We start from the raw sequence: 27,943 nt of genomic DNA on the forward strand, positions 1-27,943 counted from the left end.
TTGAGAATGGAACTAATTCCCTGTACTGATAAACTGGCTGGTGATCTGGGCAGGTGGGGCTGAGGAGCCCACAGCACACAGCTAGAGAAAATGAAAACAAAGAACTTGAAATACTTTTACTAGTGTATGCAAAATGTCTCATTTTCTCTTATATAATAAAAGGTTTGAATACTATCACTAAAGTCCTCTGCTCAAGTTTGTAAGGCTTCTTGGAAACTCAGACATGCCTTCCAAGTCTTAAGAAGTCAAACTTTCAGCTGAAATAGATCCTAGGGTCCCTTGGGCCTGGGAGCACCAGGAAACCAGTGGTGCTGATGGACAATCGATACTGGGCCTTGAAACAGGAGTGTCACATGCAAGGGCTGTGAAGTCACACCAACAGGATAGGAAAGCTCCCAGGGTGAGTCATGAGAGGAAGCCCCTGTCCTCTCCCCATCCTTACCACCCGCTTCCGCCCCCCTTCTCCCCAGCGTGTACAGCACAGAATAAAGTTCCCTTTGTTACTCAGGTGGCTTGGGCTCAGGTAACCAGGCAGACGCCCTATCTCGGGCTCTTCTACAGCAGATCAGGAGTGGTATCAGAAAGCCAACTTGACCTCAGGGGACCTCTGAGAGCCTGGGACCCAGGAGCAAGAAAGGAAGTGGATGAGTTTCCCGAGACTGCTGTAGCAAACCGCCACAAACTGGGTGACTTGAAATAGAAGTTTATTCTCTCCTGGTTCTGGAAGCCAGAAGTCCAAAATCAGGATGTCCCCAGGCCACACTTCCTCCCAAGGGTCTAGGATAGGGTTCTTCCTTGCCGCTTCTGGCAGTTGCAGGTGTTCCTTGGTTTGTGACTCTATCGCTCCAATCTCTGGCTCCATCGTCACGTGACCTTCTCCCTTGTATCTGTATCTCATATCTCCCCCCATCTTTTTTCTCTTATGACACTTGCCACTGAATACAGGGCCCACCCTAAGTCCAGAATGTTTAAGGATTAAGTAATTAAGGACCTTGAGACATTCCTGAGCTTGGGTTGTTGTTCAGTTAAGTCATGTCTGACTCTTTGGGACCCTGGGGATTGCAGCATGCTGGGCTTCCGTGTCCTTCATCATCTCCCGGACTTTGCTCAAACTCATGTCCATTGAGTTGGTGATGCCATCCAGCCATCTCATCCTCTGTCGTCCCCTTCTCCTCCTGCCCTCAATCTCTCCCAGGGATTGGAGGCCACCCTCATCTGTACAGGCAGCGTCCTCCCGCTGTGGGGCTGACCCACCTGCCATGGTTTCCCTAAACCATGTTTTAGGCTCTGTCCTTTGCTAAACCTGAGCCTTGGGTGCCCTTGGAGTCCCTGAGCAGGACCCAAAGGACCTAGTGTCTTGATAAAGCTCTCAGTGAGTGAAAGTCGCTCATTGTGTCCGACTCTTTGTGAATCGAATTTGTGAACTCTTTGCAAGGGAATTCTCCAGGCCAGAATACTGGAGTGGGTAGCCTTTCCCTTCTCCATGGAATCTTCCCAACCCAGGTCTCCCGCATTGCAGGCAGATTCTTTACCAGCTGAGCCACAAGGGAAGCCTCAGTGATGAACAAGAAAAATAGACTGACTTTCCCCTGAGCTGAATGGTGGCCCAGTCCCCGTGGCTGCCAGCTCACTGCTTCCTCTACCCTCTTTGTGTCCTATGGCCCTCCTGCCCTCTGAGCCAAGACTCAGACAGCAAACAAGGACGAGACAACGTGGGCTCCTAAAGAAGACAACATTCTCAGAGCTTCAGATGGATAACTGCTGCTGGTGGAAAGCTGACAAGTATGACTGATAATAAAGTTAATTGTTACCCAGTCAATGGAGTCAGCACAGGTTTACAAGTGAAACTATCATTATGCTCACACATACACACACACACACAGTCAATACCTCCAATAAATTCTAAGATATGCAGGGCACATGGGGGCTGGGCCAGTGGCCCTACAGTTCGGCAGGGCAGGCTTCTCCCTCTGGTTTATAGCCAGGTGACACCGAGATTAGGCAGTTGTGAATTTGCTCAGCGAGACCTGGGTAGGGTTGATACCAGGTCTAACCCAGAGTCCACTGATCTGTGAGTGGCAAGCCAACACAGCCTCTTCTGCAACAGGGACACATGCTCGCGTATTAAGTCACTCAGTCGTGTCCACCTCTTTGCAACCCCGTGAACTGGGCCCCGCCAGGCTCCTCTCTCCATGAGATTCTTCAGGCAAGAATACTGGAGTGGGTTATCATTTCTTCCTCCAGGGGATATTCCCAGCCCAGAGACGGAACCTGAGTGTTTTATGTCTCCTGAATTGTCAGGCAGTTCTTTACCACTGGCGCCACCTGGGAAGCCCCACTGTAGGAACGTGGACACGGTGAAAGTGAACCCCGGTGGAGGGTGGCTTTCCCACATAGTCAGATGCAGGGGGAGGGGTTTAGGGAGGCTTGGCCCGGCTGTGGACAGATGGCACTGCCCTCGGGGAAAGGCGCACCAGGAGGCCCAGCTCACCATTGGGAAGTTCAGTGATGCTGGGCATGGAGCCGGTGGCTTTGAAGTCAGTCTGGGGTCTCACCAGGCTTGTCCTCTTTCCCACGTGTTCTCTTGGCCAAGTTCCTTCACTCTCTGAGCTTCCTTCCCTGCCTATAAAATGGGGGTGTGAGCTCAGGAGAATTATTACTGGGATATCAATTTCCTCTGCTCCTTTTGGTTCAGCAGCCGGGGGCTTTCTGCCTGTATATCGGGGGCCTCAAGAAATGGGTGACGCAGCCTTTGGGGTTGTTGTGCAGCCTCCATAGCCACCTCCTGACCCCTGGTGAGCAGCTCTAGTCAGTTCCCCCTCTTTTGTCCTGTTCCCCCGTAAAGGGATCGAGATGGACTATAGGGTTGGCGCTGACCCCTCCCCCCTCGCCTCCATCTGAGCCCCGGTCTCTTGGGCCCACCTGAGCCTCCAGCCCCTCCGCCCTCCCAGAGAGAACAAAGGTTCGATTTGGTTCTTTCACTCCTCGGTTTTCTCCCCCCACCTCCCTGCCCCCCACCCCCTGTACAGCAGGGAAGGTTCCCCTCCCACCTCTCTCCCAGGAGGTGGCGATTCCTGGGGACTTGGTAAATTGTCATTGAGATGGTAACTTCACAGTAGGGGTGCTGGTCTCTCCCCAACAATGGCCTTCCAAGCCGAGTCCCTGCCCCTCCGTAGACCCCAACTTTAACCCTTCAGTTCCCAGATCCTACTGAATCAAGGCTGACCAGAAAACCCTAAAGAGGGCCCAGCGCCTCCTAGCTGCAGCCTAAGGAGGGCTGAGGGCTGAGGGTGGGTGGCACATTCCAGCCCTGGTGCCCTAGGGCTCTGTCCTCCCCCCACCCCCCCACCCTGGGACCCTGGGCCTCTCCTTGTTCTCTGACGAATGTGCCCATGTTGACTCCCTCTCTGAGCTGTGGGAGTAGGTGCCTTATCAGGAGGGAGAGGAGCAGAGATGTGTGGCAGGTGTGGCTGGGATTGGTCTCTGGGGGCAAAAGTGAGAAGGGGCATCTTTTGCTCCTGAGCGCCCACCTCCCAAGAGCCTGTGCGAGGGGCAGTGTAGAGGGTAGATGATGGGATCTAGGAAACCTAGGGGCAGCTTAGTGCCATCTCTGGGCACAAGCTTACCTGGTGTGTGCAGTGCCACCACTAGGCCCTGTCGCTTAGGTGGGGCGGGCAGGCGGGCAGGGTAGAGCCGCCAGTGGACTTGGTGGGCCTTGAAAGCAAGGCCTCCTTGGTGCTTTATCCCCGGTGACTTAGACAGAAAAGAATCTGCCTGCAATGCAGGAGACCCAGGTTCGATCCCTGGGTGGGGATGATCCCCTGGAGGACGAAATGGCAACCCACTCCAGTATTCTTGCCTGGAGAATCCCATGGACAGAGGAGCCTGGAGGGCTACAGTCCACGGGGTCACACAGAGTAGGACACGACTGAGCGACTAACACAGTAAAGCCAGGCCTGACTGCAGCTTGACCCACTGTCCCCGGTCCCCCCGACCCTGACGCAGGACTCTGCTCAAACTAGTGATTACCAGGCAAATCAAGATGAGCTGGTGGCCTTATACTCTGGGCCAGAGGCAGACTGTCTCCAGGCCTGGAGAGAGAAAAGGCCCCGGGCTGGGGCTTGTCCAGGATGGGAGGCCTTTTGTATGCGGGGTCGGTGGGCCCTCCTGAGAACAGGGCTGGCTGCCGCCTGACACCTACCCAAACCTGTGTGACTGGATTCCTGGCAGCCCTGGAGGGAGCCCACTGAAGGCTTGCCTCTATTTGCCCTTCTTCTTTCTCCACATCCCCCCTTCCCCCATGAAATGTGAGTCCTCAGGGGCCTGGACAAGCTGGACAACCCACCCTAGCTTCCCCCTGCTCATCCTAGCCAGCAGGGAGCTCTGGTCATTTCCCAGCCTTTGCATCAGCACCCTCCTCCCCGTTCTCAGGCCAGGACCACCAGGCTGGCCGACACTCTGCCCCTCTCTGGGCAGGGTCTCTGCCCTTCTCTGGGGAGGCTCCCCGGCCACTGGAGTCCACCTGTCAGACCCTCTGATCGGCACTGGCCTCAGTCTCTCCGCCTGCAATGCGGGAGGCCTGGGTTGGGAAGATCCCCTGGAGAAGGGAACGGCTACCCACTCCAGTATTCTGGCCTGGAGAATTCCATGGACTGTATAGTCCACAGGGCCTCAAAGAGTTGAACAGGACTGAGTGACTTTCACTCACTCAGTCTCTTCATTTAAGGGGGCGGGGGGTCTCCTTCTTTTCTGGGGGCACCCATCCCTTTGCAGATCTGATCAAGATATAAACTTCTTTTCCAAAAAATGCTAAAAGCCATTCCCAGAGCATTCCAACCACTAGAAGTTAGAATTCTTTATAAATGCAGCCCCACCGGGGGAATGAGGAGGATGAGGAGGACAACGGGGAGGACCAGGGGACAACCCCACCCCCAGGTTGCTGAGCAGAGCCTCGACTAGGTGTGCATGGGCGGGGGGTGCCCTCCCATCCCTGCCCCCACAAGCCAGATGAGCTCCAGCTTCCTGGGGGGAAGTAGGGAGAGGGGAGAGGCTCTCCCCCCGGGAGTCCTCCCCATCACCCTGGAGATAGGAATTTTCATCAGCCCCCAACTCCCTTTTCAAACAATGAAGCTCAGTGCTTAGCACCCAAGGAGGGGCTTGAAGGAGCTCATGCCTCCCCCCAAAATGAGGGGCTGCTGTTTGCGGGTCCTGTGAGGTTTCTCAAAGGGGTCTTTGACCCAAGGAGGCTTGACCTTCTATGAAGTTGCTCCTGGCTGGGGAGGTGAGTGGGTTGGAGGGGGAGCGGGAAGGACTTGAGCCGTGGTCTGCGTGACCCCCAGGCTGAGCTGTTCCCACAAGGGGAGTCCTGGGCTCTGACGGGGTCTTCAGGAAGGGGTATGCGTCCTGAGTTCTGTGAGGCAGGGCTCAGGGACTCTCAAGTCACCTGGGTCTCACCCCCCTCGCCCTCCCCTGTGGGGTCTCCCCGAACAGAGCCAGGCGCTGGGCTGTCCCCCCACCAGGGCTCACCCCCTGCTACTCTCCCCCTTCCCCCACTTTCACAAGAGGCTCTTTATCCCCCGGCCCCCCGACACCCTCAGCCGCTCAGCTCAGCCGCCAGTGGCAGCACCAGGGGTGGGGAAGGCACACCTGAGCTGAAGTCAAGGTGGGAGGGGTGGTTTTCTAGGCCGTTGCCTGGGCGATGCCACCTGAGCTGGGCGCCAGGCACCTGTCACCAGGGGAACAATGCGGGCCGGGCCCCTCCCTCGGGAGCCGCCAGAGCCACTAGGCTGAGACTGGGAGATGGATCAGATTCCAGAGAGTGCTGGGTGGGTGGGCTGGGGAGAGAAGGGGGTGCGATACTGGGGAAGCTGGTGCGTCTGCATCATGAAACAGAAACAAAATGGGGAGGGGGAGAGCAAAGACAGCGGGGGGGGGGGGGGGGGGGCGGCGGGTTTCAGGAGGCTCAGCATGCTGCCCAAGGGGTCCTCCCACTTTCAGCCTGAGCCAGGGCCAGTCCCATCTCCTCCTCATTCCTTTGTCCCTGCATCCCCACAGGCGTGGATGTTCTTTCCTCCCCGGTTCGTTTCTGGTCACCAATCCCCCCGCGACTCTGAGCCCCTCCACCCCCAGCCCCGCCTTCTCCCATCACTCCGGCTCCTCCCCGGCCTCGGCCTTAAAACCCCCTGCCTGCAGCCAGGAGTCCCCAGGTGGCACCGCCAGGCGAGCTGCTCAGCCCCAGAACCTGTGCCAACCCCCGGCAAGGGACGAGGCTCGGCTTGGCTCTCCTCTGCCGGCAGGTGGGTCGAGAGGGTCTGTGCAAGCTGGTCAGACGGCGGCGGTGGGACCGGCTGCAGGGCACCTGAGGGGCGACGGGACCTGCCTGGGAACGGCAGCCACTCAGCTGAGCGAAACTGTGGGGTGGATTTGTTGCTGGGGGTTCAGAGACACATCTGTGAAGGGCACAGAGCAAGGAGGCGCCCGCAAGAGGCTCTCGGATGCGGTGAGAGCTGTCTGGGTCAGAGGACAGTGACGCGCCCTTGCTGGGCACAGAGACCCCCCCCCCCCCCCCCCCCCCCCGCCCCCCCCCGCGTGGAGCATCGGACCCCCTCCCCCGATCAACGGGGCCGCTTAGAGAGGGGAAGACCTGACTGAGGGAGGGGACGGATGGCTTCCACTGGCCTTGAACTCCTGGGTATGACCCTGGCTGTGCTGGGCTGGCTGGGGACCCTGGTGTCCTGCACCCTGCCCCTGTGGAAGGTGACCGCCTTCATCGGCAACAGCATCGTGGTGGCCCAGGTGGTGTGGGAGGGGCTGTGGATGTCCTGCGTGGTGCAGAGCACGGGCCAGATGCAGTGCAAAGTGTACGACTCGCTGCTGGCGCTGCCACAGGACCTGCAGGCCGCCCGGGCCCTCTGCGTCATCGCCCTCCTGCTGGCCCTGCTCGGAGTGCTGGTGGCCATCACGGGCGCCCAGTGCACCACCTGCGTGGAGGACGAAGGTGCCAAGGCCCGCATCGTGCTCACCGCGGGAGTCCTCCTCCTCCTTGCGGGCATCCTGGTGCTCATCCCAGTGTGCTGGACGGCCCACGCCATCATCCAGGACTTCTACAACCCCCTGGTGGCCGAGGCCCTCAAGCGGGAGCTGGGAGCCTCCCTCTACCTGGGCTGGGCCGCGTCTGCCCTGCTTCTGCTGGGAGGGGGGCTACTGTGTTGCACGTGCCCCCCACCTCAGATCGAGCGGCCCCGGGGACCGAGGCTGGGCTACTCTATCCCCTCCCGCTCGGGGGCATCTGGGCTGGACAAGAGAGACTACGTGTGAGGCAAATGTCCCAGGAAGCCTGCTGCTGGAAACCTTGACCTTGTGCTGGCTGCCCTGCTCTCAACCTTGCCTTCTACTCTCACCCCTCAGCCAGGTGGAACCCACTTTCCAGAGGCAGGAGCAGGCCTGGCTGCAGAGCTAGTCTCAGCACCCGGCCCGACTGAGCCTAGACCCTCCTCTGTGAAGGGTCCACTTCCAACCCTGCCGGTGCTCCTGCTTCTTTCTTCTTCTGTTCTGGATTCAGGCTAGTCCTCCTCTTCCTGAGTCCTCCCTTGCTCCCAGAACCTGGGCTTCACCCAAAGAGCAGTAGCTCCTCATGCCTTCTCTGGCCTGGAGTTGGCCCTCTCTGCCTGGCCACCACCAGCATCCAGAGCAGCCGCTCTCCTCCAGGCCCAGAGACCCTGCCCATCACCTTCCCCCTCACCCCACCTTCAAGTAGGGAATAAACAGAGCATTTGTAACTCGGAATAAACAGAGTATTTGTGGTTGGGCTGGGATGACCTGATGGCCTCCCATGGGTTTGTCAGGCAAGGCCTGCTCCAGGTCATGCCCAGGCGGTGACCTCACTCAGGCCATGCAAGTCACGGGGCAGGGAATGGAATGACAACACGGGGAGGTGTGCCACTCGTGCCCACCTCCTCCTGCCAGTCTGGCATTCAGCAACCTCCCCCAGCAACACCAAAGGTAAGTAATCAAACAAAACATGCTTTATTTAGTAAAAACTGGTGAGTGCGGGCAGGATATGGCAAGTGCACAAGGGCTGGAATAGGAAGGTCAGGGGTCAGCACAAGGGGGACATGACTCAGGATGCAGGAGCCAGAGGTCAGAAGACTTGGAGACTGGAGGGTCTTTGGTAACTTAGCACCTGCTCTTCTGGAGGCTACATGAGGCTCGAGAGCCCCTGGGGGTTCCAGAGGCTTGACCAGCAAGGAAAGTCTTGTCTTAGGGAGGCCCTGCCCCCACACCAGCAGGGGACAGCATGGTACCCTTCACATGGGACCTCAGTTCCAGGTTGGTCTCTAAGAGAGGGTTGTCCAGGGTGGAGAACAATCCAGAAACTGAAGCATCACCTTTTTGGCTCCATCTTCCAAAGTGAGGAACACTAGTAGCAGACCCCAGGTAGGTTATAAATTGGATTAACCACTGCCCCCCTCCCCCAATAAGAAGCCAAAACAACCCCAAAGCTGTCATGGATCACCATCTCCATGACTCCAGTGCAGTGGGTTAGACCCCACTGTCAAAGGAGCCCCCACTCCTCTACCCAAATTAGACGTAATTCTTAGTGGGGTATTCGGAGGGACCCCGAGAGGCGGTATGTGGGGCTGAGACTGAGTATCGGGCCATATAATGGCTGGAGCTCCGGGAGCCCCCAGAGGGGCAGGTGCAGCACAGTAGCCCCCCACCCAGCAACAAAAGGCCGGAAGCTGCCCAACCCAGGTAGAGGGACGCTCCCAGCTCCCGCTTTTGGGCCTCGACCACCAGAGGGTTGTAGAAGTCCTGGATGATGGTGTGGGCGGTCCAGCACACAGGGATCAGGGTCAGGACCCCCGAGATGACAAAGATGATCCCGGAGGTGAGCACCAGGCGGGCCTTGGAGTCCTTGTCCTCCACGCAGGTGGTACACTTGGCTCCGGCAAGGTAGACCAGCAGGCCAAGCAGGGCCACGAGGAGAGTGATGACGCAGAGGGCCCGGGCGGCCTGCAGGTCCTGTGGCAGCGCCAGCAGCGAGTCGTACACCTTGCACTGCATCTGGCCCGTGCTCTGCACCACGCAGGACATCCACAGCCCCTCCCACACCACCTGGGCCACCACGATGCTGTTGCCGATGAAGGCGGTCACCTTCCACAGGGGCAGGGTGCAGGACACCAGGGCATTCACCCAGCCAAACAGGGTCAGGACGATCCCCAGGATTTGCAGACCAGCGGAAGCCATGGTGAGGCTGGGGCTAAGAGGCTGCAGTGGGGGAAAAAGTGGAGTAAGGTTAAGACCAGCTGGCTCAGCCCCTCGTTCCCAAAGAACGCTAGGTCCCTTGCCACATGCCATAGCCACCACATAGGACACCAAGAGTATGAACCCTGGAAGTCAGTATGAACTCTGTACATGGGCAAGGCACGCTCCGAGCCTTACTTTCTCAAGGGCAAATGAACATTTAATGCTTCAGCATTAACTTTTCTCCCTAGGAAATGGCAGCCCACTCCAGTATTCTTGCCTGGAGAATCCCATGGACAGAGGAGCCTGGCAGGCTATAGTCCATGGGGTCGCAAGAGTCGGACACAACTTAGTGACTAAACCACCAGTTATGTGACAGACACTGGCGTATAAGAGTGAAAAAGTAAGCAACCCAGTCCTGGTTGTTTTGAGTGTAAATGAAATAAAGCACCTATGCTGGGGTTCCACGGTGGCTCAAACAGTAAAGAATCCACCTGCAATGCAGGAGAGATCTGGGTTTGATCCCTAGGTTGGGAAGATCCCCTGGAGAAGGAAAGGGCAACCCGTTCCAGGATTCTTGCCTGGAGAATTCCATGGACAGAGGAGTCTGGTGAGCTAGTCAGCAGGGTCGCAAAGACATGACTGAACTACTAACACACACATGCAAAGGTTAGCCCATGGCCCTTTGGGTACAAAGGGATAAAAGGGATGAAACAACAGAATGCAATTTTTCGATAGTTTCCACAGGGCAAATGGGTGGTGGGTTGGCTCTAGCCATGAGTTCCAGGCTTAAAACTTAGTTTTAACACCAAGAACAGACCCAAGTTTCCTCTTAGCATCCAACGTAAGTGTCCAAATTCACCCCAACTTGGATCCATGCCCCCACACAGGTGGTTGCTAGTTTGATCTAAGATATAGTGTGGATGAACTGTGGCCAGACAGTCCTGGCCTTGCTCACCACTGCCTGGTTCAAACCAGCTCCACCTATTCAAAACCTGGATGGAGCAGGAGAGGTGGGGAAGAAACGCAACAAAACAATAACACCAGCCCTTCCCACCCAAAGTACTTCTTTTCCCAAGGTCCCCAGCTGCCTCCTGGGGTCCTGCCCTCTGCCCTGCCCGGGGCCCACACAACAGATTCTCAAGGTTGGTGACATTTTCTTGTGTATTCTTACCCCAAATGCCATCCTCTCAGGGCCCAATTTCCCCTGAAAGAAGCTGCCACCTTTGGAGTCTGTCCAGTGAACCAGCTCCTCTGGGGCAACTCTGGCCCCCTCACATCCTGATTTGTCTCGGACGTCGTTTAGGGGGCGATCAGTTCCGTTCAGGGTCCCCCTCCATTGCAAAGTTCCCGCGCATGGCTGGGACCTAAACTCAGCACCAGCCCCAGGGGCTGGCTAGAGGGCAGACTCTCCATTCCTTTGCACCCCGCCCAAAACCCAGGAGAACTCATGACCTCAGGGGAGATCGGACGGGGCGGGCCCTATTGCGCCAATCCCAAGCCCTCCAGGCCTCTCCGGCAGGGTTAGGGTGGGGGCCACGCTAGCCTAGGCACCAGGCACCTCCTCCTTACAAGCGCGCCCCTGCCCTCGGCCCCCTCTCTTTCCACGCGCTACGGCGTCGGCTCATCCGAGGGCGTCCCCTCCCCCTCTCGATCCCTATTTCCCCTGAGTCTGGCCCGAAGGAGGGTGTCCTCAGCCCCCCGCCGTGGAAGCCGCGCACCCTGGAGTGGCCTAAGGGCGGCGCTCGCCGCGGGGTCCGCTCGTACAGGTGAGGGGGAGAAGGGCCTGGCCCTAGAGAGCAGCGCAGGTGGGGGATGGGCTCCCGGGTTTCGGTGCCTTTGTCCTGGGCAGGGGGAGGGGCGCTTAACCCTTCCGCCGAAGGACCCCTTCAGGGCCCCGGTTCGGGTGCAGGCGTCCCCCCCGCCCCTAGGGGCTCGCGGTCAAATCAGCTCAGGTTCGTTCCACGCACCGCAACCCAACTCTGCCACGACCACGCGCCCCGCAATCCCAGGTGTCTACCCCTTCCCCCACGACAGGCGCACCTGCCCAAGCTCACCTGAGAAGGAGTCCACAAAGATTCTGAGTAGCCGGCAGAGTGTGGAGATGGGGGCGGAGGCGAGGGTCTTTAAAGAGGCAGTGACGTCACCGGACCACCGCCCTGGGGAGGGGCAGAGACCCTTGTCCGACTTGCGGCGAATCCCAACCTGGTCAGTAAGGGGCGCTCGAGCCTGCAGGCTCTGCTCGCACACCTCTGGCCCGGGCGCCTGGTAGCAGCCGGCTGCAGTTCTGCCCGCTGGGAAGGCGCGCGGTGTGGGGCCGAACAGAGCTCGAACAGAGCTCGGGTCTGGACTCCGGAACTCATCTAACCTTCCTGAGCCTCATTTCACTCCGAAAACAGGAGACAGCATTTTACCAGTCAATCCTAAAAGAAATCAGTTCTGAATATTCATTGGAAGGACTGATGCTAAAGCTCCGATATTTGACCACCTGATGTAAAGTGAAGTGAAGTGAAAGTCGCGGCCGACTCTTTGCGAGTCCACGGGATATACAGTCCATGGCCTACCCGCGTTGCGGCCGGATTCCTTACCAGCTGAGCCACAATGGAAGCCCAAGAATACTGGAGTGGGTAGCTATCACTTCACTTCTCCAGGGGACCTTCCCAACCCGGGAATCGAACCGGGGTCTCCTCCATTGCAGGCGGATTCTTTACCAACTGAGCTATCAGGGAAGCCTTGATGTGAAGAGCGGACTCACTGGAAAAGACCCTGATGTGGGGAAAGATTGAAGGCAGGAGGAGAAGGGGACGACAGAGGACGAAATGGTTGGATGGCATCACCGACTCGATGGACATGAGTTTGAGCAAACTCAGGGAGATAGTGAAGGACAGGGAGGTCTGGCGTGCTGCAGTCCACGGGGTCGCAAACAGTCGGACACCACTGAGCAACTGAACAACAATCACAACAAATGTCCTAAGGTAGAAATGAAACGACACAGTAGTATTATTTTTATGTTATTGTACCCTCGGGGCCCTTAAGAAAGCTGCAGTTATCTCTGAGATGGGTTGTTTCGTGTCAGACCCTCTCCCTCGCCCAACACACACCTCCCGGGCTTCAGCCACCGAGAAGGCAAGGCCACATCTGCCTCCCTTTGGCATTCTGGTCGCTCCGGCGCAGAGGAGGCGTTTGTTGAGCGAATGCCTGAACTTAGCGGGCGGGTCTGGGCGGGACGGGGCGTCTAGGGGCGGATCGTGGGGGCCGGGCCAAGACGAGGGGCCCGCCCCGGAAGGCGGGGGCGGGGGCGGGGCCGCCGCTGTGTGCCCGGGTCCGCCGGCGGCGCGGGCAGACGGCAGCGGCTGCCGGACGAGCTCCATGGCTCCCTGCCCGCTACGCCCGCGGCTGCGGCTGCTCGCGCTGGCGCTCGGGCTGGCGCTGCTGCGCGCCGCGGCCGGGGAGCGAGTGCCAGGTATGCCGGTCCCCGGCAGGGCGGGAGAGCGTGGGAGCGGGGGAGTCCCCGGGCTGGGATCGCGAGGCCGGCACCAGGAGCCTAGAGGCGGGGCAGAACCGGGGGACCAGGCGGACACGGGGATCCGGGGTCAGACAGTCCCCAGACACGGCCTCCCCTGATCCGGAGAGGTCCCATTCCTCTCCCAGCTTCTTCCGTAGTCCGGGCCTCAGTTTCCCGCCTGTCCGACGTGGGGGGCGGGGTGTTTCTGTCCTGAGAGTCTAGACTAGGAAGTGGAGAGAGAAAGTTTGAGGGAGGGATGTCTCGTCTGGTAAGGCGGCACGCCCCCAACCTGATCAATACCGGGTCTGCCCACCCCGCCTTAACAAAAGAGTGGGGGGCTGTTGAGGGGCACGGAGGTCTGTGCCCCCTATACCATGTGGGGTGCCCCCTTCTATCCGGTGACTTCAGTGCCCAGCTATGCGGGGGGAGGGACCGGGGTCGGGCCCGGTGCCCGGGAATGAGTCACCCGCCTGCAGCGGGGTGGGGGGGCCGGTTATGGGGACCTGACTACCCCCCGGCCAAGCGTCCCGCACTCTGCCCCCCGCTCCCCCGCGCTGCCGTGTCCTGGTCGGGCCGTGCGGTCACCTGTGAGGAATGCGGAGGGCGCCGGTGACTCACGTTATTCGAGCCGGGCCGACCCTGACCTCAGCCCCCAAAATAGCCGCGCCCCGCCCCCAGTCTCTGACCCGCGGCCCCCTCCCCAGGCCCCGCCCCCTGCTCTCGCGGCGCCTCCTGGAGCGCGGACCTAGACAAGTGCATGGACTGCGCCTCGTGCCGGGCGAGACCGCACAGCGACTTCTGCCTGGGCTGTGAGTGGGGCGGGGCCGGGGCCAGCGGACCCCAGGCTAGGGGAGAGGCTTGCGGGCTGGAAGGGGCAGCAGGGGACTTGAGATCTGGAAAGTTAACTGGGGGGGGGGGGGGCTGGAGTGAGGAAGGGGGCTCTCACCTGGGTAGGGACCTGGGGGAGGGAAGCCTGGAGGTTCCGATCTAGGGGGTGGGGCTGGCCTGAGAGGGGCGAGGTCTGACTTGAAGTCCCGCCCCCAGGCACTGCGGCCCCTCCAGCTCCCTTCAGGTTGCTGTGGCCCATCCTGGGGGGCGCCCTGGGACTGGCCCTCGTGCTGGGGCTGCTTTCTGGCTTCCTGGTCTGGAGACGGTGCCGCAGGAGAGAGAAGTTTACCAGTAAGTGTGTCCTCGCCCGCCCAATGGCCCCCCATCATTCCTCAACATCTCCCCCACTCCTGACACCCCTCTTCTTATCTTGCAGCCCCCATCGAGGAGACCGGTGGGGAGAGCTGTCCTGGCGTGGCCCTGATCCAGTGACAGGGCACGCCCCCTGCCAGCAGGAGGTTGTGCCCGCTCATCATTCATTCATTCATTCATTCTGGAGCCAGCCCCAGCCTCCCAGACACAGCCAGAGCCAGGCTGCTCCAACCACAGGGGTGTGGAGGGATGGGGGACAGTGAATCACCTCTCTAAGGTCTGGGCCCAAGCTTCCGAAGGGCCTTCCAAGGTGTCTGACCGCCCTGTCTCTGGCTCCAGAATAGAAAAGGAGACCCTGGCTGGCTCATGCCAGACAGCTGACGCTAAGGAACCGCAGCATTTGCACAAGGGTCCCCACCCCCACCCCCACCATGGCCTAGGGGCCAGGCTGACCTGAGGGACCGAAACAACACCAGGCCCCACCCACTCAGATGTACTGAAATTCCACTACTTGGGATCTCAGCCTGGGGGGGTTAGGGACCTGTTCCTAACACTAGAGGGCTGGCCCTCTAATGGGGCTGACCCTAAGACACTGCCCCCTCGGGCCCCCTAACACAGGGGGAGATATTTATTTGGGGAGAAAATGTGGAGGGGGAGAGAATTTATTAATAAAAGAATCTTTAACTTTAAATGGTTTGGAGAATGGCATGATCCCAGCCTGACTTCCCAGAGCTGGAGGGGAGGAGTGAGTCACCGCGGGGGTGGGGGCGAGGCTCTGACTCACCCATTCTCAATGCCTGAGCCCAGCCTGCCAGGACCTGGCCGGCCGCGACCGTTTTCCAGGGAAGTGCTTGAGGAGAAATCCGGCATCCAGCACCCTTCCCTGCCCTCCCTTCCCCAAAGAGCCTGGGTTCCAGATGAAGCTTTCATTCACTCAGCAATCTTTATTCAGTTTTCAGCGGGGAGGGGATGGCCTCCTTTCCCATGTTCCTGCCCCTTCCACCTCAGGGCTCTGTGTCCTCTGTTGAGGGGAGGTCCTGGTGCCCAGAGGCCTGGTCTGGAGGAAAAGCAGGGCAGCTGGTCCCTTCGTGTGAGTGCTGCTCTCCCTTGTTCAGGGGAAGAAGGAAGTGGGGGGGCGCCAGGGGCACTCCTCCCCAGATCTCAGAGCTCCATCATGTCCCCAGCTGGGGATGCAGGGTAGTGGGGGGTGGGAGTGTCCCCCAGCCTCAGCAGCCGGAGAGCCTCAGGGATCAGATTCCCAGGGTAGCGCCAGAGAAGCAGCTCAGAGCAAGGGCTTCTGGAAGAGGAAATAACAGGGCACAGGGGCAGAGGCTGGCCTGGCAGAGCCACGCCCCACCTGGTCCAGGCCCCCAGGGGCTCCTGGACTGCTGGCACCTTCCAAGGAGCCAAGTAGGGAAACAACAGAGGTTGGCGAGAAGCTAAAAATAGCAGTGAGGCAGAGTCTGGAAATGGGCTCCCAGGACTGGGTATGATCCCCTGGAAGGCCCAGCCGGAGGACTGTGGATGGTGCCTACCTGAGTGGGGGCAGAGCTGGGGGGAATGCCCTGGGGGGGCTGCAGTAAGGGTGGTCATTGTGCAGGCTGAGTCGAGAGAAGTGGGTGGCCATGTTCTCCTCGGACAGGAACTGCTTGCGCAGGGGCTCCCTGGAGAGAGACGGGGGCGCAGGCAGGCTGGGATTCAGAGAGGTAGCCTGCTGGGGACCTGAGGTGACGGAGGACTTGGCGGGAGTCCCTCCCTGCCCCCAAACTCACTGCTCCTCCTCCAGGCGCCGCTTGGTGCTCATGGGCACAGCTCCTCGGAGAGGGGAGCTGGGAAAAAAAGAAAGCTAGGAGCATCCCACCCTCTTGGCGCCATCCCCAGGATCTGCCCGCCTGAGCCTGCAGCGTCAGCCAGCAGCCCCCCGGCCCATGCCTGTCGCTGACGTCTAAGTCACCCTCTCTCCCAGACCATCCACGAGCCTGCCTCCGAGGTCTCCAACCTTGTCTCAGCTTATGCCCAAGCCCTGCCGATAAGCCCCACCGCGTGTCATCCTGCAGACCTCCTCGAGGCCCCAGCCAAAGCTCCTGGGACCCTGGGCCGGGCCCAGCCAGGGCCCCACACACACACCTCGCGTCCAGGCCTCCAGAAGCCCCCGAGGCGGCCCGCGGGTCGCGCTGGGCCCGACCCTGGGGGCCTCGCTCCAGGGGTTGCTGCAGGATCATTGGGGTTCGGGGTCCTGAGGGCAGAGGGGTGGGATCCAGGCGGCAAGGGCGGAGCCTTTGAGGGCGTGACCCAGTGCGTGGGGCGTGGCTTTAGGTGCGTGCGCTGCCAGGTTCCGCGCAGGCGCGGAAGAAGAACCTCACACGGCTAGAAGGCGGGTCTGCTCAGCGGGGTGGGGGAGGGGACCCGGCGTAGCGGGGTAGCGGTGGGCGCCACTTGGTGTTGGGGTGTCTTCTCTGTGGTCACCTCTGCTCCTGGGCCTCGGGTTACGCGGTGGCCGTCTTCACCCTGGGCCGGCCAACGGTATAGGGTAGGTGAGGAACCGCGAAAGGGAGGCGCACACTGGCACTTCCGGACTCGTGAGGCTGCGTTGCGCGCGGAGCACTCTGGGACTTTTAGTTCTCGAGATGGAGCGAGCGGCGCAGCAAGCGGTGCCTCTGGGTCAGGTGAGGGTGGGGCGATGCGCAGTGCCTTCTGGGATTTGTAGTCCACGTCTGGCTCCGAAGGGGCGCGGCAGGGAGTCGTGCCCTGAGCACTGTTTTGCGTGGACTGTTGGTGGGATCGGATTCTGACCCAGGGGAGGGAGGGTAACCCAGAAATACCTCAGGGGCCTAACGTGAAAGTCATAGGATGCGGATCAGGGGTCAGCACGTTTTTCTGTATTGAATTAATAGAGTTCTTTAAGCCGTTTCTGAGCGAAGCCAGAAACTGCGACGCTATGTACAGTAGCTCATCCAATCATGACAAAATCTCCCATGAGCTCCATTAGACAGTTAAGGAAACCAGGAGGAGAGGCTGAGTCTTTGCTCAGATTTCCACTGGGCATCATGCCTCAACTCTCCTCTTCCTCACCTCCCTGGAGCCGCCCCTGGGACTTATATGGGCAAGGCCCACTTGGTGGGCTGTCTCAAAGGAGAACTGGGTGATGGGAGGCCCGACTGCTGCAGGGGAAGCAGGAAGAAGTGTGTGGATTGGAGGTCCCGGATGCCCGAGCCTGCCTTCATCCAGCCTCTCTCCACAGATGGAAGTGTTTCAGGCCCTGCAGCGGCTGCACATGACCATATTCTCCCAGAGCGTCTCACCCTGTGGGAAGTTCCTGGCTGCTGGCAACAATTATGGACAGATAGCTATCTTTAGGTACCCTTGCCCCTGCTCCCCACTGTCCATGAGCTCTGGCACTTGGCCTTCTGGGGGGCTAATGCCCCCTTCTGACACTCAGGCCCCTCTCCCCTTTCCCTTCAGCTTGTCTGCTGCTTTGAGCTCCGAGGCCAAAGAGGAAAGTAAGAAGCCCATGGTGACCTTCCATGGTGGGTGCAGGCTTTGAGTCTGGCTTGGGGGACCCCAGGGTGGATGACAGGAGCAGGACGAGGTCACTCAGGTTCTGTGCTTCCATTTAGCCCATGATGGGCCCGTCTACAGCATGGTCTCCACTGATCGACATCTGCTGAGTGCTGGTGATGGGGAGGTGAAGGCCTGGCTTTGGGTGGAGATCCTTAAGAAGGTGAGTGTGGAGCTGGGGGAAGGGTGAGGTACCCAGACACAGAGAGAGCCTTTGAGGCCACCCAGTGCATGGGGTCACAGAGTCGGACACGATTCAGCGATTGTACAACAAGCGTTTCTCTCCACGAAGGGCTGTAAGGAGCTGTGGCGTCGTCAGCCCCCATACAGGTGAGCCAGGCCCTGTGAGCAGAGAGCACCTGGGGGTGAAGGTGCCACCTCACTGGAGTTGACTCTGCTTTCCTTTCCCCAGGACCAGCCTGGAAGTACCTGAGATCAATGCTCTGCTTCTCGTGCCCAAGGTTCGAGCCCTTCGTAAATTCGGGGCTCTTCCTTGTCCTGTTTTTGGCCCAGGTTTTGATCCTTTCCCTCTCCGTGGCCTGACTTGGCCCTGACTTCTGACTCCATCCCGCCTTCCTCTGCAGGAGAATTTGCTCATCCTGGCGGGGGGAGACTGTCAGCTGCATGCGATGGACCTTGAGACAGGGACCTTCATGGTGAGAGAGCAGGGCCGGGGGAGCAGGGGCAACGGCATTCCTCCTGGGTCTTGTCCTGACACTGCACCTCTCCCTGCAGTGGGCCCTCCGGGGCCACACGGACTACATCCACTGCTTGGCACTGCGGGAGCGGAGCCCCGAGGTGCTGTCGGGCGGCGAGGATGGGGCCGTGCGGCTTTGGGGTAAGGAATGTCGCATTGGAGGGAAGGCTGGTGGTGAGGGAGGCTGAGGTGAGGAGGATACCTCTCGCGGTTCTTCCTCCGCAGACCTGCGCACAGCCAAGGAGGTCCAGACAATCGAGGTCTACAAGCACGAGGTGAGGGCACACCCCACGTTCTGTCCTCCCTTCTTCCTTCCTGGGCATCTCTGGTGTCTTCATCTTCTGCTCTGTTCTCCTCCTCCCTCCCAGGAGTGCTCGAGGCCCCACAATGGGCGCTGGATCGGATGTTTGGCAACTGACTCGGACTGGATGGTGAGCCGGGCAGTGTGCAGGCTGGGGTGGCAGCTTGGGCCCTGTCTGGCTGAGGGCCCATGGCTCACGGTAACTCGAGACCCCCACCTTCCTGCCCAGGTCTGCGGAGGAGGCCCAGCACTTACCCTCTGGCACCTCCGATCCTCCACACCCACCACCGTCTTCCCCATGCGGGCGCCACAGAAGCACGTCACCTTCTACCAGGACCTGGTGAGGCCCTCTGTCTTGTTTCTGCTGTCCCTGCCCCGCTCCCCCTCCAGGCCTGAACTCTGAGCTCCCTCCCTGTCTTCCACAGATTCTATCAGCTGGACAGGGCCGCTGTGTCAACCAGTGGCAGCTGAGTGGGGAGCTCAAGGCCCAAGTGCCTGGCTCCTCCCCGGGACTGCTAAGCCTCAGCCTCAACCAGCAACCAGCAGCCCCTGAGTGCAAGGTGGGTCCGGCCAGGGGTGGTGGGGACCCTGGGAGGCCAGGGCATTGAGGCAGGTCAGTCACTCCCCTCTTGTTTCTAGGTCCTGACAGCAGCGGGCAACAGCTGCAGGGTGGATGTCTTCACTAATCTGGGCTACCGAGCTTTCTCTCTGTCCTTCTGACCTCCAACAGCGTCTCCACCTCCATCTCAGGGGTTCACAGTGTTTTCTTCTTTTTTTATACAAATAAAATTAGTGTTTTGTTTTTTTTTTTAATGTGCTTTCTTCCCAAGAATGGAGGCCAAGTCAGTGTAATGATTTATATATTACTCTGTCTGATCTTGATACATAAATACCCACCCCCACCCTCAACGCACAGCTGAGGGCCAGGGGGCTTAATGCCTAGAAAAGATAGATTTATATAGATTTGATAAACAGCTCTGCCACACGTGCCCCTGCCACCCGTCTGGGGTCTCTGGCCCCCAAAGCTGGCCCCTGCTCCCAGTGAGCCCTTGCCCAGCCTCCAAGGGAGGGGAGGGCACCAGCCGCCTTTGGCAGACAATCGGGACCCATCACTCCTTTGACCAGAAAAGAAAAAGTGAGCCAAGAGGGCAAAGCCAGCCCTGCCTGTTCCCAGCGTTCAGGTCCTTCGGAAGAGGGTGCTGAAGAAGCCGGCGGCGGGCCCGGGGCTCAGGCGCAGGGAGAAGCGCGTTGGGGCGGGGCGCGGGGCGGAGGCGGCAGCACTCAGCTCTTGCTGGCGTTGCGAGCGCAGCTGCTGGCCGATGACCACCTGCATGTCGTCCTGTGGGCGGGCCGGCGGGGGCGGGTCAGCGTTCGGCCCCGCCCCACCGGCTCCTCCCCGTCGGCCCCGTGCGCCCCGCCCCTCACCTGCCAGGCCTCCAGCTCTTGCGTCAGCGCCACCTTCTGGCGGATGGTGCGAAGCAGCTCCCGGGAGAGGGAGTCCCGCTCCAGAGAAACGCGGCTGAGCTCCAGGGACAGTTCCAGGACCCTGCAGGCAAGGGGCAAAGAGCAGGTCCGAGGACGCTGGGGCTTCAGCGTGCAGGGGTGATGGGGGGCTCCTGGACCCAGGAGGGAGTCAGACCACTAATACGAAACCAGGGAAGTCAGAGGGCCCCCGGGCGGTGGTGAATGGTTGCAGATGCTTACTTGTTCATGGCCTCGTCTCGGTCTGAGAGGGCGCTGCTTAAGGCCTCCTCAGGGTCCTGCACCCGCAGTTCCTTCTGCCTTTGCAGTTCCTCCCGCAGGGACTGTAGCTCTGCCTGCTGCAGCGCCATCTGCGGGCAGGGTAAAGTCCAGAGAGGCAGTTAGGCCCCTGGGTGTCCCAGCGCTTGCTCTTCCAGGCAGTCTAGACTCGTTCGCTGCCCTCCCGTACCTCCCACCTCCCATCTCCACCTGCTCCACAAACAACCCTGACAGCTAATGGTCCTGTGCTGGAGATGAATCTTCTGAGTGTCTAGTGGGGTGGGGTGGGTCGGGGTTAGATGGATGGCCTAAGCCTGCAGGAAGGATGCATGGAGGAGATGGGACTTAAGGGGGAGTGTAGTTCAGGAAGTCTCCCTGGAGGAGGTGACATACAGGCTGGCTGTTGAAACTTGATGGCAAGTTTGTTGGGATGAAGGGGTATCCAAGTAGAGAGGGATTCATGGGCAAAGGCTTGGCGGTGTAGATGGGAAAGAGAAACTGACATTGAGAGGAGTTTTGCATCCAATACTATGCTTCCCTCACCTCAACCTGTAACCGGACCACTTCCTCCTCCTCTTCTCCCAATATCTCCTCTGGGCTCAGGGATGCTCCCTTCCTGGGAGGCGCCAACCTCTCCTCTTGGGGCGAACGCTGCTGGCTGGACGCTTCTTGGGTCTCCGGGGATGGAGTGGTCTGTCCACCAAATAAATCGATCAGGGCAGTGTCAAACCTTCTAGGGATAAAAAAGGAGGGGCGGAGTCTGCAGCCCTCCGGGATGGTGAGTGTGGAGCCTGTTGGGCCGAGAGCTCACCAGAGCACCTCCGCTTCTGTCCATGTTCTGGTTTTGGTCCTGGTCGCTGTCTAGGCTGTGGGCGAGCTCTAACTGCAGCGAGGCTCCCGAGAGGTCGGCGTCCTCCTGGAGGCGCGACTCCTCCTCCAGCTCCGAGACACGCCGCTGCAGCCTCCGCAGCGCGCTCAGCGCCTCCTCAGTCTCGGAGTGCGCGCGTTCCAGCTGCGGCAGCCGAGCGAAACCGTGAGCGTCAGCCAGATGCCCCCGCCGCCGGCCGACAGGGGGCGCCAGCGCGCCGCGGGAGTCAGGCATCCCCGCGCGACCGCCCCGCCCAGCGCCGAAGTTGGCTCCTGCTCCCACAGCGCGGGGCGGCCGTGGGACCGGCAGTCCCCCTCGGCAGATGCCACTTGCCTCACCTATAGAGCAGGGCCCCGACGAGCACCCAGACTTCAAAGTCTCCAGTCACTCTCCACTCCCGCCCCATCTGGTCACCTGGAAAAGCCCCGCCCCGTCCCTGACCCGGCAGGCCCACCTTCTTACTAAAGCTGTCACCCGGCCCTGACTGAGCCTCTCTTCTCAGCCAGGCGATCTGATGAACGTCTCACACCCTTCCCGCAGCCATGCAGCATTACCACCCATCTCACAGATGGGGAAACTGAGGCTGGTGTCCCACAATAGTAGGGAGGGACCCTGGGATAAGAACCGCAGTAATCTGACCTCAAAGCAAGCGCAAACTCCTAAGATCTCAAACATCAAGGCATACCGCCTCCTTCCATTTTCTTTCCTCTGTTTTCACACCCAGACCTGGTCCAGGTCCCCATCACCTCCGATGGTGAGCTCTCGCCTCGGCCCCATCCCTGGCCTCCAGTTGCTGGTCTCTGATGCATCCTAGAACCACCAGCCCGACTCAGTCTCTCTGTGGCTCCCACTTGCCCTTGCACTAATGCCTTTGCCCTTCTGGCCTGGCTGCTAGGGCTCCCAGTGACCCAACTCTGGGGTCTTCTCCCAGGAGGCCCCGAGGCAGTGATCCAGGCCCCCAGCCTGACGCGCCCACCCACCCCAGCCGTGCCAGTCACCTCCAGACCGTGCTCCCGCCTCTCCCGCCGCAGCAGCAGCAGCTCCTCATGGGTGGCCTGCAGCCTGCCCCGTCCCTTCTCCAGCTCCTCACGCAGACCTCGAACCTGGGCTTCCAGGTCCTGCCGGCGACTCTGGAGCATGAGATTCTGGGGAAAAGCCCATCAGAGCCAAGAGTGGAAGGGCAAAGCTGGGCCCACACAGCCCCCATGCCAGCCTTCCCCACTTAACAGACCCCCGGCCCCAGCTGGCACTCACCTCCCCCTGCAGACTCTCCAGCCGCGTCCTCAGCTCTGCCCCAGCCAGGGCCTGAGCCTGGCACTGCCCTTGAAGGCTGTCCAGTTCCCGCTGAAGCTCCTGCTCAGTCTGCGAGGCCTGGGAATGGGGTTGGAGATCAGAGTCCTCAGCTGGCCCACGCTGCAACAGGCCCAGCACTCCCATCCCCAGATGTCCACCCCTCCTTGCTGGGAGACCCAGGGTCAGGGCCATCCAGCCTGGGCCAGCACAACCACCCCCACCAGGACAGGGCGTCCGCCCCCTCCTTGCCGAGGGACCCAGGGTCGGGTCGTCCCACCTGGGCCAGCTGCTGGCTGAGCCGGAGGTTCTGTTCGCCGAGTTCACTGAGGGCCCGAGCCCGCTCCCGGCCGCTGTCCTGATGCTCGGAACGCTGCTCCCCGAGCTGAGCCCTAAGGGCCTCCACGTCCCTCTCCAGCTCCACCGCCCTGGCCTCCCACTCGGCTCCCCGGGCTGCCAGGCCCCGGCGCAGTTCATGGTTCTCCTGCTGCAGCTGCTGTGGGGCCGGGACAGAGGGGCGGAGACAGAGACGGGACAGTGAGACTGGAGGGGACACGGAGCAACAGGCAGAGACCTGGGGGGTCCGAGGGGGTCTGAGGCAGGCCTGAGAGCCAGAAACGGGACAGAGCAGGAGGGGAGCGGGCAGGGGGGCAAGACGCAGCCTCGGACAGTAGAGGAGGCAGAGGAGCCGTAGAGCGGTTTCTGGAGGGGCTGACGCCGGGCCTGAGCTGGCGAGGCTCCCCGCTGCCCACTCACCTCTGCCTGCCGCCGGGGCTTCTGGGCCCGAGGTTGCAGGCACCGTTTTTGGCGCCTGAGTCTGGCAGAATTGAAGCCCCGGCCCATGGCCTCACACAGCTGCGTGCTCTGGAGATTCCGCCTCTGCTCAACCCCTCTCCCCCAGCTCCTCCTGGCCAGCTCCCTCTAATTAACCCTGGGCAGCCGCACCCCGGCCCCACGCCTCTGCCCGCCCTCCCCCAGAACCTGTCTAACCAGCAGGGGGACGCTCCTGGCACACCCAGAGGACCAGCTTGGGGAGGCGGGCAAGTCAGAGGCCAGCGTCGGCCCCCTCACCCCTCTGTAGACTCCATGCAGGACGGTGACACTAACCATAGCTGCTATGATGATTAGCAAGCCCTCCTGCTAGGGCTTCACCCATATTATTGTCTTTACTCCATGGGAATTAGAATCCTATTGTTGCTGTTTAGTCACCAACTCGTGTGCAACTCTTGCAGCCCCATAGACTGTAGCCGGCCAGGCTCCTCTGTCCATGGAATTTCCCACATGAGAATACTGGAGCAGGTTGCCATTTCATTCCCCAGGCGATCTTCCTGACCCAGGCACCAAGCCCGCACGTCCTGCATTGGCAGGTGGATTCTTTACCGCTGAGCCACCAGGGAAGCCTTTCAAATCTTTAACATCTTCATTTTACAGATGAGGAAACTGGGCCTCAGAGAGGTTAAATGCCTTGCCCAAGGACACACAGTGAGTTATTAGAGCAGGGATTCTAACCCAGACAGCCAAATCCTTAACCAAATACCATGGGGGTGGGGTATGGACAACACAGCTCTAGGATTAAGCCCACCAGTCTGGGGCCTTATTGTTCTGGCCAGTGCCCAGCTCCCTAACACCTCCAAGTCCCATCTAGCCATCCGTCCATCCATCTATTCATCTATCCAGTATTTCCTGAGCTTGCCCCATTTTGGGGTCTGGCTATCAGCAGTAAGTGAGACCACCAAATTCACTACCTGAAACAGCTTAGAGTCCAGAGGCAAATGAATACATTTGAACCGGGCGGTTTCGGAGAGGGGCACATTGAGGGCTCTAAAGAAACCCTGGGAAGTGATGAAGAGGAGTGAGGTGCGGTGGGGGCTCCTTCAGGAGGAAGTGGTATCTAAGTTGACTCCTGCAGGGTAAGAAGGAAGAGGGCTACACCAAGGAACAGCAGGTACAAAGACCCTGAGGCAGTAAGTGTGGGTTGCTCAGGGAACTGAAAAAAGGCCCCCTCAGAGGAGAGGCCATGTGGCTGAGATGAGATCAGGGAGGGTCGCTTAGGACGTTTAGACCCTGGTGAGAACTTTTGGTTTCATTCTAAATGAGGGGGAGCCATTGGGAGATTCTGGGCAAAGACTGAAATGATCTGATTTGCAATTTTTGAAGATCCCTTTGGCTACCCCGTGGAGAAGGAGCTCAAGGGGCAAGGTGGAAGCTGGGGACCAGTGAGGAGGCAGCTGCTGTGTCTAGGGCAGAGATGATGGCACTGCGGCCAGCTTGGAGAGATGATAAGAAGTGAGCAGACTTGGTGTCTAGTCTCAAAAAAGAATCAACAGGACTTGCCAGTGTGGGAGGAAAGAGGTCGTGGAGATGCTCAGGCTGGGGCCCTGCGGTGGGAAGCTGGGGTGGGCAGCAGGTGATGGGATCACGGAATCCAGTGCCACTTATGTTGAGATGCCCATTAGGTGGCCAAGTGGGGAGGGTGTGGGGCTGACAACATGGATGCAGGAGTCAGTGGTGTCCTTGGTGTGTGTAGGGGACCGGATGTGACACCCAGGGTGAGGGTGACCACAGCATGGGCAGAGGGAACCATGCATATCTCCCAGAGCTGAGTGAGAATTGACCAAGATCATGAGAGGAAAGTGCTTAGCCCAGAGCGAGACAGGGAGACAGTGCCTAGGATCTGCTCACTGGGGTTTGTGTAATACTGGTGAGGAGCCAGACCCAAGGTTCAGAAAGGGCCAGCGGCTTGCTCAAGGTCACACAGCCTGGCAGGGATCTGAATTCAGGTCCTGCCTTGCCCTCGGAGCCCATGTTCTTTTTTCTGCAGTGGGCAGCCTGTAAGAGCTTTAGTTCCCCGATCAGGGACCGAACCTGCATCCCTGCATTGGAAACAGAGTCTCAACCGCTGGACCACCAGGGAACCCATGTTCTTAACTATTGGGCAACACTGCCAGGGAGACTGGTCCTAGCCCTGGACTGCTGTTCCAGAGGCAACTCCCTGCCCCGCTTTTGTCCCTCCGCCCCCGACCTGGTCCCTTCCCCCTGTCCTCCACCCCCCAGCCCTGCCCTCTGCCGCCAGCTCACTTCTTCACGCTCAGCATGCTGGGCACTCAGCGTGTCCAGCTGCCGCTGCAGCTCCTCATTGCGTTCCAGAAGCATCTTGCCGAGCTCCGCTGCCAACAGCAGGTCTTTCTCCTTCTGCTGCAGCTGCAAGGCCAGGTCCTCCGGCTCCTCAGGCCCTGGGCCCCCTCCCAGGAATGAGTCCCGCCGCTCCAGCACGAAGGGGAAGAAGCCCTCGTCACCACTGGGGGAGGCGCCCCCGGAGAGCAGCCCGGCCGGAAAGCTGGGCCCTTCTGGGGAGTTCATGGCACCGTCAGCATCTATGGGGCAGGTAGGGCTGTGAGGAGAAGTGGCAACAGGACTCCTCTGCAACCCAAAGGGGTTTGCCCCCACGCTGGCCAAGACAAGGCTCTCTTGAAATTCTTCACCTGCCACTGGCCCTCTGAGTCTTCCGGGCCAAGAAGGGTTAATGATTTGTGTCTTGTCCGCCCAGTTCCGTTAGTGTCCCCAGGGTAAACTGAGGCAGGGGGAAGCAGGAAGAGAGCTGCCGGGGCTCCCGCCTCTGGTGGATGGTTTCTGCCCCCGGGGAACTTGTCCCAGTGCTCCAGGACCACAGCCCACCCCAGCCACCGGCCCCTCGCTTCCTCTTCCCCAGGCCTTCAGCCCGCCGCTTCTGGACTGCTGGCCCAGGCGCCGCAGTTCTCAGCCACCCTGGGCGAGGTAACAGGTTATGCCCGCGCGGGCACTGCCGCCTGGCCACTCCAGGTTTCTGTTTACTTCCCGCCCGGCCCTGGGGATGGGAGCCTGGCGGCGCTCCCCCAGGGCCGCCAGGGCCCGCAATTCTGGGGTTCAGGAGGGAGGGGACCCACGGGCTTCCCTGGCCTTTTCCCCATGTTACCCCCCACAAGCATGCCTGGGGCTTCCTCACCCACTGTGAGCGCGCGCGCGCGCACACACACAAACACCGGACTTTTCCCTTCCTCCTCTTGGCAGGTGTCAGACTCCAGCCCTCTCCGCAGGACCCAGGCTTCCGCGGTCTTCCCAACTCAACTGCCCCCGGAAGGACCGGGGGTCTCCCCGACGTGGCCCCTGCGGGTCCAGCCCGCTCTGGGACTCGGGGGCATCCTGCCTCTTCGCCTCTCCCCGCACTGAGCTACTAGCTCTTAGCACCTCCACCCGGGCGTCGGGGCCACCAGCCTCTCGACCCCCAACCCTCGGCGTCGGAAGCCCAGCCACAGCCTTCCCGCCTTCCCTCCTGCCCGCTCCCGGGTTTCCCGGCCCCCAGAGTCCGGACCGGCCACCCCTGCCCTCCCCATCGGCCCGCGCCCGTTTGGCCCGGCCCGGTCCACCCGAAGTTCGAAAGGGCCCCTGTCCTCGCGCCCCCTCGGCTCTCACCCGACGGCGCCGGGCTGCCTCCGAGGTCCCCGCGGCCCCGGATCCCCTCTTCCGGGGGCGGTGCCGGGTGCTCCGCCCGCACAGGTGAGGGGCGGGGCCACGGGGCGCCCCCTGGTGGCTGGAATGGCCAGGTGGGGCCTAAAGAAAGGCAACTCCACCCAGGTCAGAGCCGCTGACCCATCATGCTGCCACCGAAAACGACAGGGCCCATTAATTGAGCACCTGCTGTGTGCACACCCCACGCTGAACATAGACGTCGGCTCCCTTTCCCCTCACAACTGCCTTTTGAGATAGGATATTATTAACGACAGCAGCAAATCTAGCGGGTATTAAGCACTCTTGCTAAGAAAGCTCTTATTTACTTTCATGACATCCTCATGAAGCAGGAACTACCATTATCCCCGTTTTACAGATGAGGAAACTGAGGCCTAGCAAGGATCTATCTTGCTTGGGGTCACATGGACAGGAGTTGAACGTGAGCAGCACAGGTGTGACTTCTTAGGCTGATTCCTGTGTGGCAGGTGAGGACGGCTGAAGTGACTTGCCCATAACCACACCTTAGCCTGTGCTCCTCCCAACCTGAGGCTATCAGCTCCCAGGCTGCAGAGTCAGGGGCAGAGGATGGGGTGAGGAGACTGGGAGGACCCATGGCTGAATTCCGGGGTCAAGCCCAGGGCAGCCTGGGGCTTGTGGGCGATGCCCCAGCCGTGGCCTGGTGGCTTCTCAAGAGTCTCCTCAGACTTCAAGGCTCCCTGGGTCCCTATGAAAGGGGCTCCTGGCCTAGTGGGTGGGGACGGATGGAGGGCTGGGAGCAGTGGTGTGTTGGTAACTCTTTAATAACAGGCTCTCAGGGGAAAGAAAAAGCCTTGACTTGTTAATTCTGCCCATTTCTGTGCTATAAATACTCCCTCCAAGGCTGATTACTTTTTTTTTCTTTCTTTCTTTCTTTTTTTTTTGGCAGCACTGGGCAGCATGTGGATCTTACTTCCCTAACCAGGGATTGAACCCAGGCCCCTTGCAGTCGAAGCACGATTCCTTTTATTTATTTATTTTTTTTTTCGATTCCTTTTAAAAACGTATTTATTTTGG

General features: G+C 60.0%; 6 protein-coding genes across 14 annotated transcripts; 3 read left to right on the top strand and 3 right to left on the bottom strand.

The window, feature by feature from the left end:
- Positions 1-6,210: 6,210 nt before the first annotated feature.
- Positions 6,211-7,783, top strand: CLDN9 (claudin 9). Its single transcript, XM_040255068.1, has one exon. The coding sequence runs from the start codon at positions 6,664-6,666 to the stop codon at positions 7,315-7,317; it is 654 nt and encodes a 217-aa protein (XP_040111002.1). The 5' UTR covers positions 6,211-6,663; the 3' UTR covers positions 7,318-7,783.
- A 223-nt stretch (positions 7,784-8,006) lies between these two features.
- On the bottom strand, positions 8,007-9,343 carry CLDN6 (claudin 6). The gene has a single exon (XM_040255052.1). It carries the CDS (start codon positions 9,247-9,249, stop codon positions 8,584-8,586), a length of 666 nt encoding a protein of 221 aa, XP_040110986.1. The 5' UTR covers positions 9,250-9,343; the 3' UTR covers positions 8,007-8,583.
- A 3,205-nt stretch (positions 9,344-12,548) lies between these two features.
- Positions 12,549-14,642, top strand: TNFRSF12A (TNF receptor superfamily member 12A). Its single transcript, XM_040255175.1, has 4 exons — positions 12,549-12,709; positions 13,456-13,560; positions 13,796-13,930; positions 14,016-14,642. Exons 1-4 carry the CDS (start codon positions 12,616-12,618, stop codon positions 14,069-14,071), a joined length of 390 nt encoding a protein of 129 aa, XP_040111109.1. The 5' UTR covers positions 12,549-12,615; the 3' UTR covers positions 14,072-14,642.
- A 227-nt stretch (positions 14,643-14,869) lies between these two features.
- Positions 14,870-16,569, bottom strand: HCFC1R1 (host cell factor C1 regulator 1). 6 transcript variants are annotated; one of them, XM_040255144.1, is made up of 4 exons: positions 16,079-16,569; positions 15,724-15,780; positions 15,487-15,615; positions 14,870-15,248 (listed from the first exon to the last, which is right to left on the bottom strand). In XM_040255144.1, the coding sequence occupies exons 1-4, from the start codon at positions 16,171-16,173 to the stop codon at positions 15,113-15,115; spliced, it is 417 nt and encodes a 138-aa protein (XP_040111078.1). In that variant the 5' UTR covers positions 16,174-16,569; the 3' UTR covers positions 14,870-15,112. The 6 variants fall into 6 exon arrangements, with proteins under 6 accessions (XP_040111078.1, XP_040111069.1, XP_040111102.1 ...); XM_040255135.1 differs by having other exon boundaries at positions 15,487-15,642; positions 16,079-16,530; XM_040255168.1 differs by having other exon boundaries at positions 15,487-15,642; positions 16,011-16,083.
- On the top strand, positions 15,743-19,316 carry THOC6 (THO complex 6). Of its 2 annotated transcripts, none has more exons than XM_040255112.1 (13): positions 15,743-16,617; positions 17,193-17,308; positions 17,414-17,478; positions 17,569-17,672; positions 17,802-17,839; positions 17,922-17,970; positions 18,094-18,165; positions 18,245-18,347; positions 18,432-18,481; positions 18,575-18,637; positions 18,737-18,847; positions 18,933-19,067; positions 19,147-19,316. In XM_040255112.1, exons 1-13 carry the CDS (start codon positions 16,579-16,581, stop codon positions 19,225-19,227), a joined length of 1,026 nt encoding a protein of 341 aa, XP_040111046.1. In that variant the 5' UTR covers positions 15,743-16,578; the 3' UTR covers positions 19,228-19,316. The 2 variants fall into 2 exon arrangements, with proteins under 2 accessions (XP_040111046.1, XP_040111055.1); XM_040255121.1 differs by having other exon boundaries at positions 16,299-16,481.
- Positions 19,317-19,350: 34 nt separating this feature from the next.
- On the bottom strand, positions 19,351-26,926 carry BICDL2 (BICD family like cargo adaptor 2). 3 transcript variants are annotated; one of them, XM_040255089.1, is made up of 10 exons: positions 26,855-26,926; positions 25,484-25,779; positions 22,686-22,898; positions 22,370-22,486; positions 22,114-22,260; positions 21,059-21,259; positions 20,791-20,940; positions 20,212-20,339; positions 19,933-20,053; positions 19,351-19,846 (listed from the first exon to the last, which is right to left on the bottom strand). In XM_040255089.1, exons 2-10 carry the CDS (start codon positions 25,763-25,765, stop codon positions 19,685-19,687), a joined length of 1,521 nt encoding a protein of 506 aa, XP_040111023.1. In that variant the 5' UTR covers positions 25,766-25,779; positions 26,855-26,926; the 3' UTR covers positions 19,351-19,684. The 3 variants fall into 3 exon arrangements, with proteins under 3 accessions (XP_040111023.1, XP_040111014.1, XP_040111032.1); XM_040255080.1 differs by having other exon boundaries at positions 22,686-22,901; XM_040255098.1 differs by lacking the exons at positions 25,484-25,779; positions 26,855-26,926 and adding an exon at positions 23,162-23,575 and having other exon boundaries at positions 22,686-22,901.
- Between the last annotated feature and the right edge of the window lie 1,017 nt (positions 26,927-27,943).

This window comes from Oryx dammah, unplaced genomic scaffold (genome assembly GCF_014754425.2).
Source record: "Oryx dammah isolate SB20612 unplaced genomic scaffold, SCBI_Odam_1.1 HiC_scaffold_2, whole genome shotgun sequence".
Lineage (NCBI taxonomy): Eukaryota > Metazoa > Chordata > Mammalia > Artiodactyla > Bovidae > Oryx > Oryx dammah.

Coding starts and splice junctions, on each gene's coding strand:
- CLDN9 (XM_040255068.1), top strand. CDS start 6,664: ATGGCTTCCACTGGCCTTGAACTCCTGGGTATGACCCTGGCTGTGCTG.
- CLDN6 (XM_040255052.1), bottom strand. CDS start 9,249: ATGGCTTCCGCTGGTCTGCAAATCCTGGGGATCGTCCTGACCCTGTTT.
- TNFRSF12A (XM_040255175.1), top strand. CDS start 12,616: ATGGCTCCCTGCCCGCTACGCCCGCGGCTGCGGCTGCTCGCGCTGGCG. Junction 12,710..13,455: donor GGCCGGGGAGCGAGTGCCAG/GTATGCCGGTCC, acceptor CCCCCTCCCCAG/GCCCCGCCCCCTGCTCTCGC. Junction 13,561..13,795: donor CAGCGACTTCTGCCTGGGCT/GTGAGTGGGGCG, acceptor TCCCGCCCCCAG/GCACTGCGGCCCCTCCAGCT.
- HCFC1R1 (XM_040255135.1), bottom strand. CDS start 16,173: ATGATCCTGCAGCAACCCCTGGAGCGAGGCCCCCAGGGTCGGGCCCAG. Junction 15,781..16,078: donor TCTGGAGGCCTGGACGCGAG/GTGTGTGTGTGG, acceptor TTTTTTTCCCAG/CTCCCCTCTCCGAGGAGCTG. Junction 15,249..15,486: donor CCAGCTCTGCCCCCACTCAG/GTAGGCACCATC, acceptor TTCCTCTTCCAG/AAGCCCTTGCTCTGAGCTGC.
- THOC6 (XM_040255112.1), top strand. CDS start 16,579: ATGGAGCGAGCGGCGCAGCAAGCGGTGCCTCTGGGTCAG. Junction 16,618..17,192: donor AAGCGGTGCCTCTGGGTCAG/GTGAGGGTGGGG, acceptor CTCTCTCCACAG/ATGGAAGTGTTTCAGGCCCT. Junction 17,673..17,801: donor GGGTGGAGATCCTTAAGAAG/GTGAGTGTGGAG, acceptor CTCTCCACGAAG/GGCTGTAAGGAGCTGTGGCG.
- BICDL2 (XM_040255080.1), bottom strand. CDS start 25,765: ATGAACTCCCCAGAAGGGCCCAGCTTTCCGGCCGGGCTGCTCTCCGGG. Junction 22,261..22,369: donor TGGAGAGTCTGCAGGGGGAG/GTGAGTGCCAGC, acceptor GCTTTTCCCCAG/AATCTCATGCTCCAGAGTCG. Junction 20,941..21,058: donor ACAGAAGCGGAGGTGCTCTG/GTGAGCTCTCGG, acceptor TTTGGTGGACAG/ACCACTCCATCCCCGGAGAC.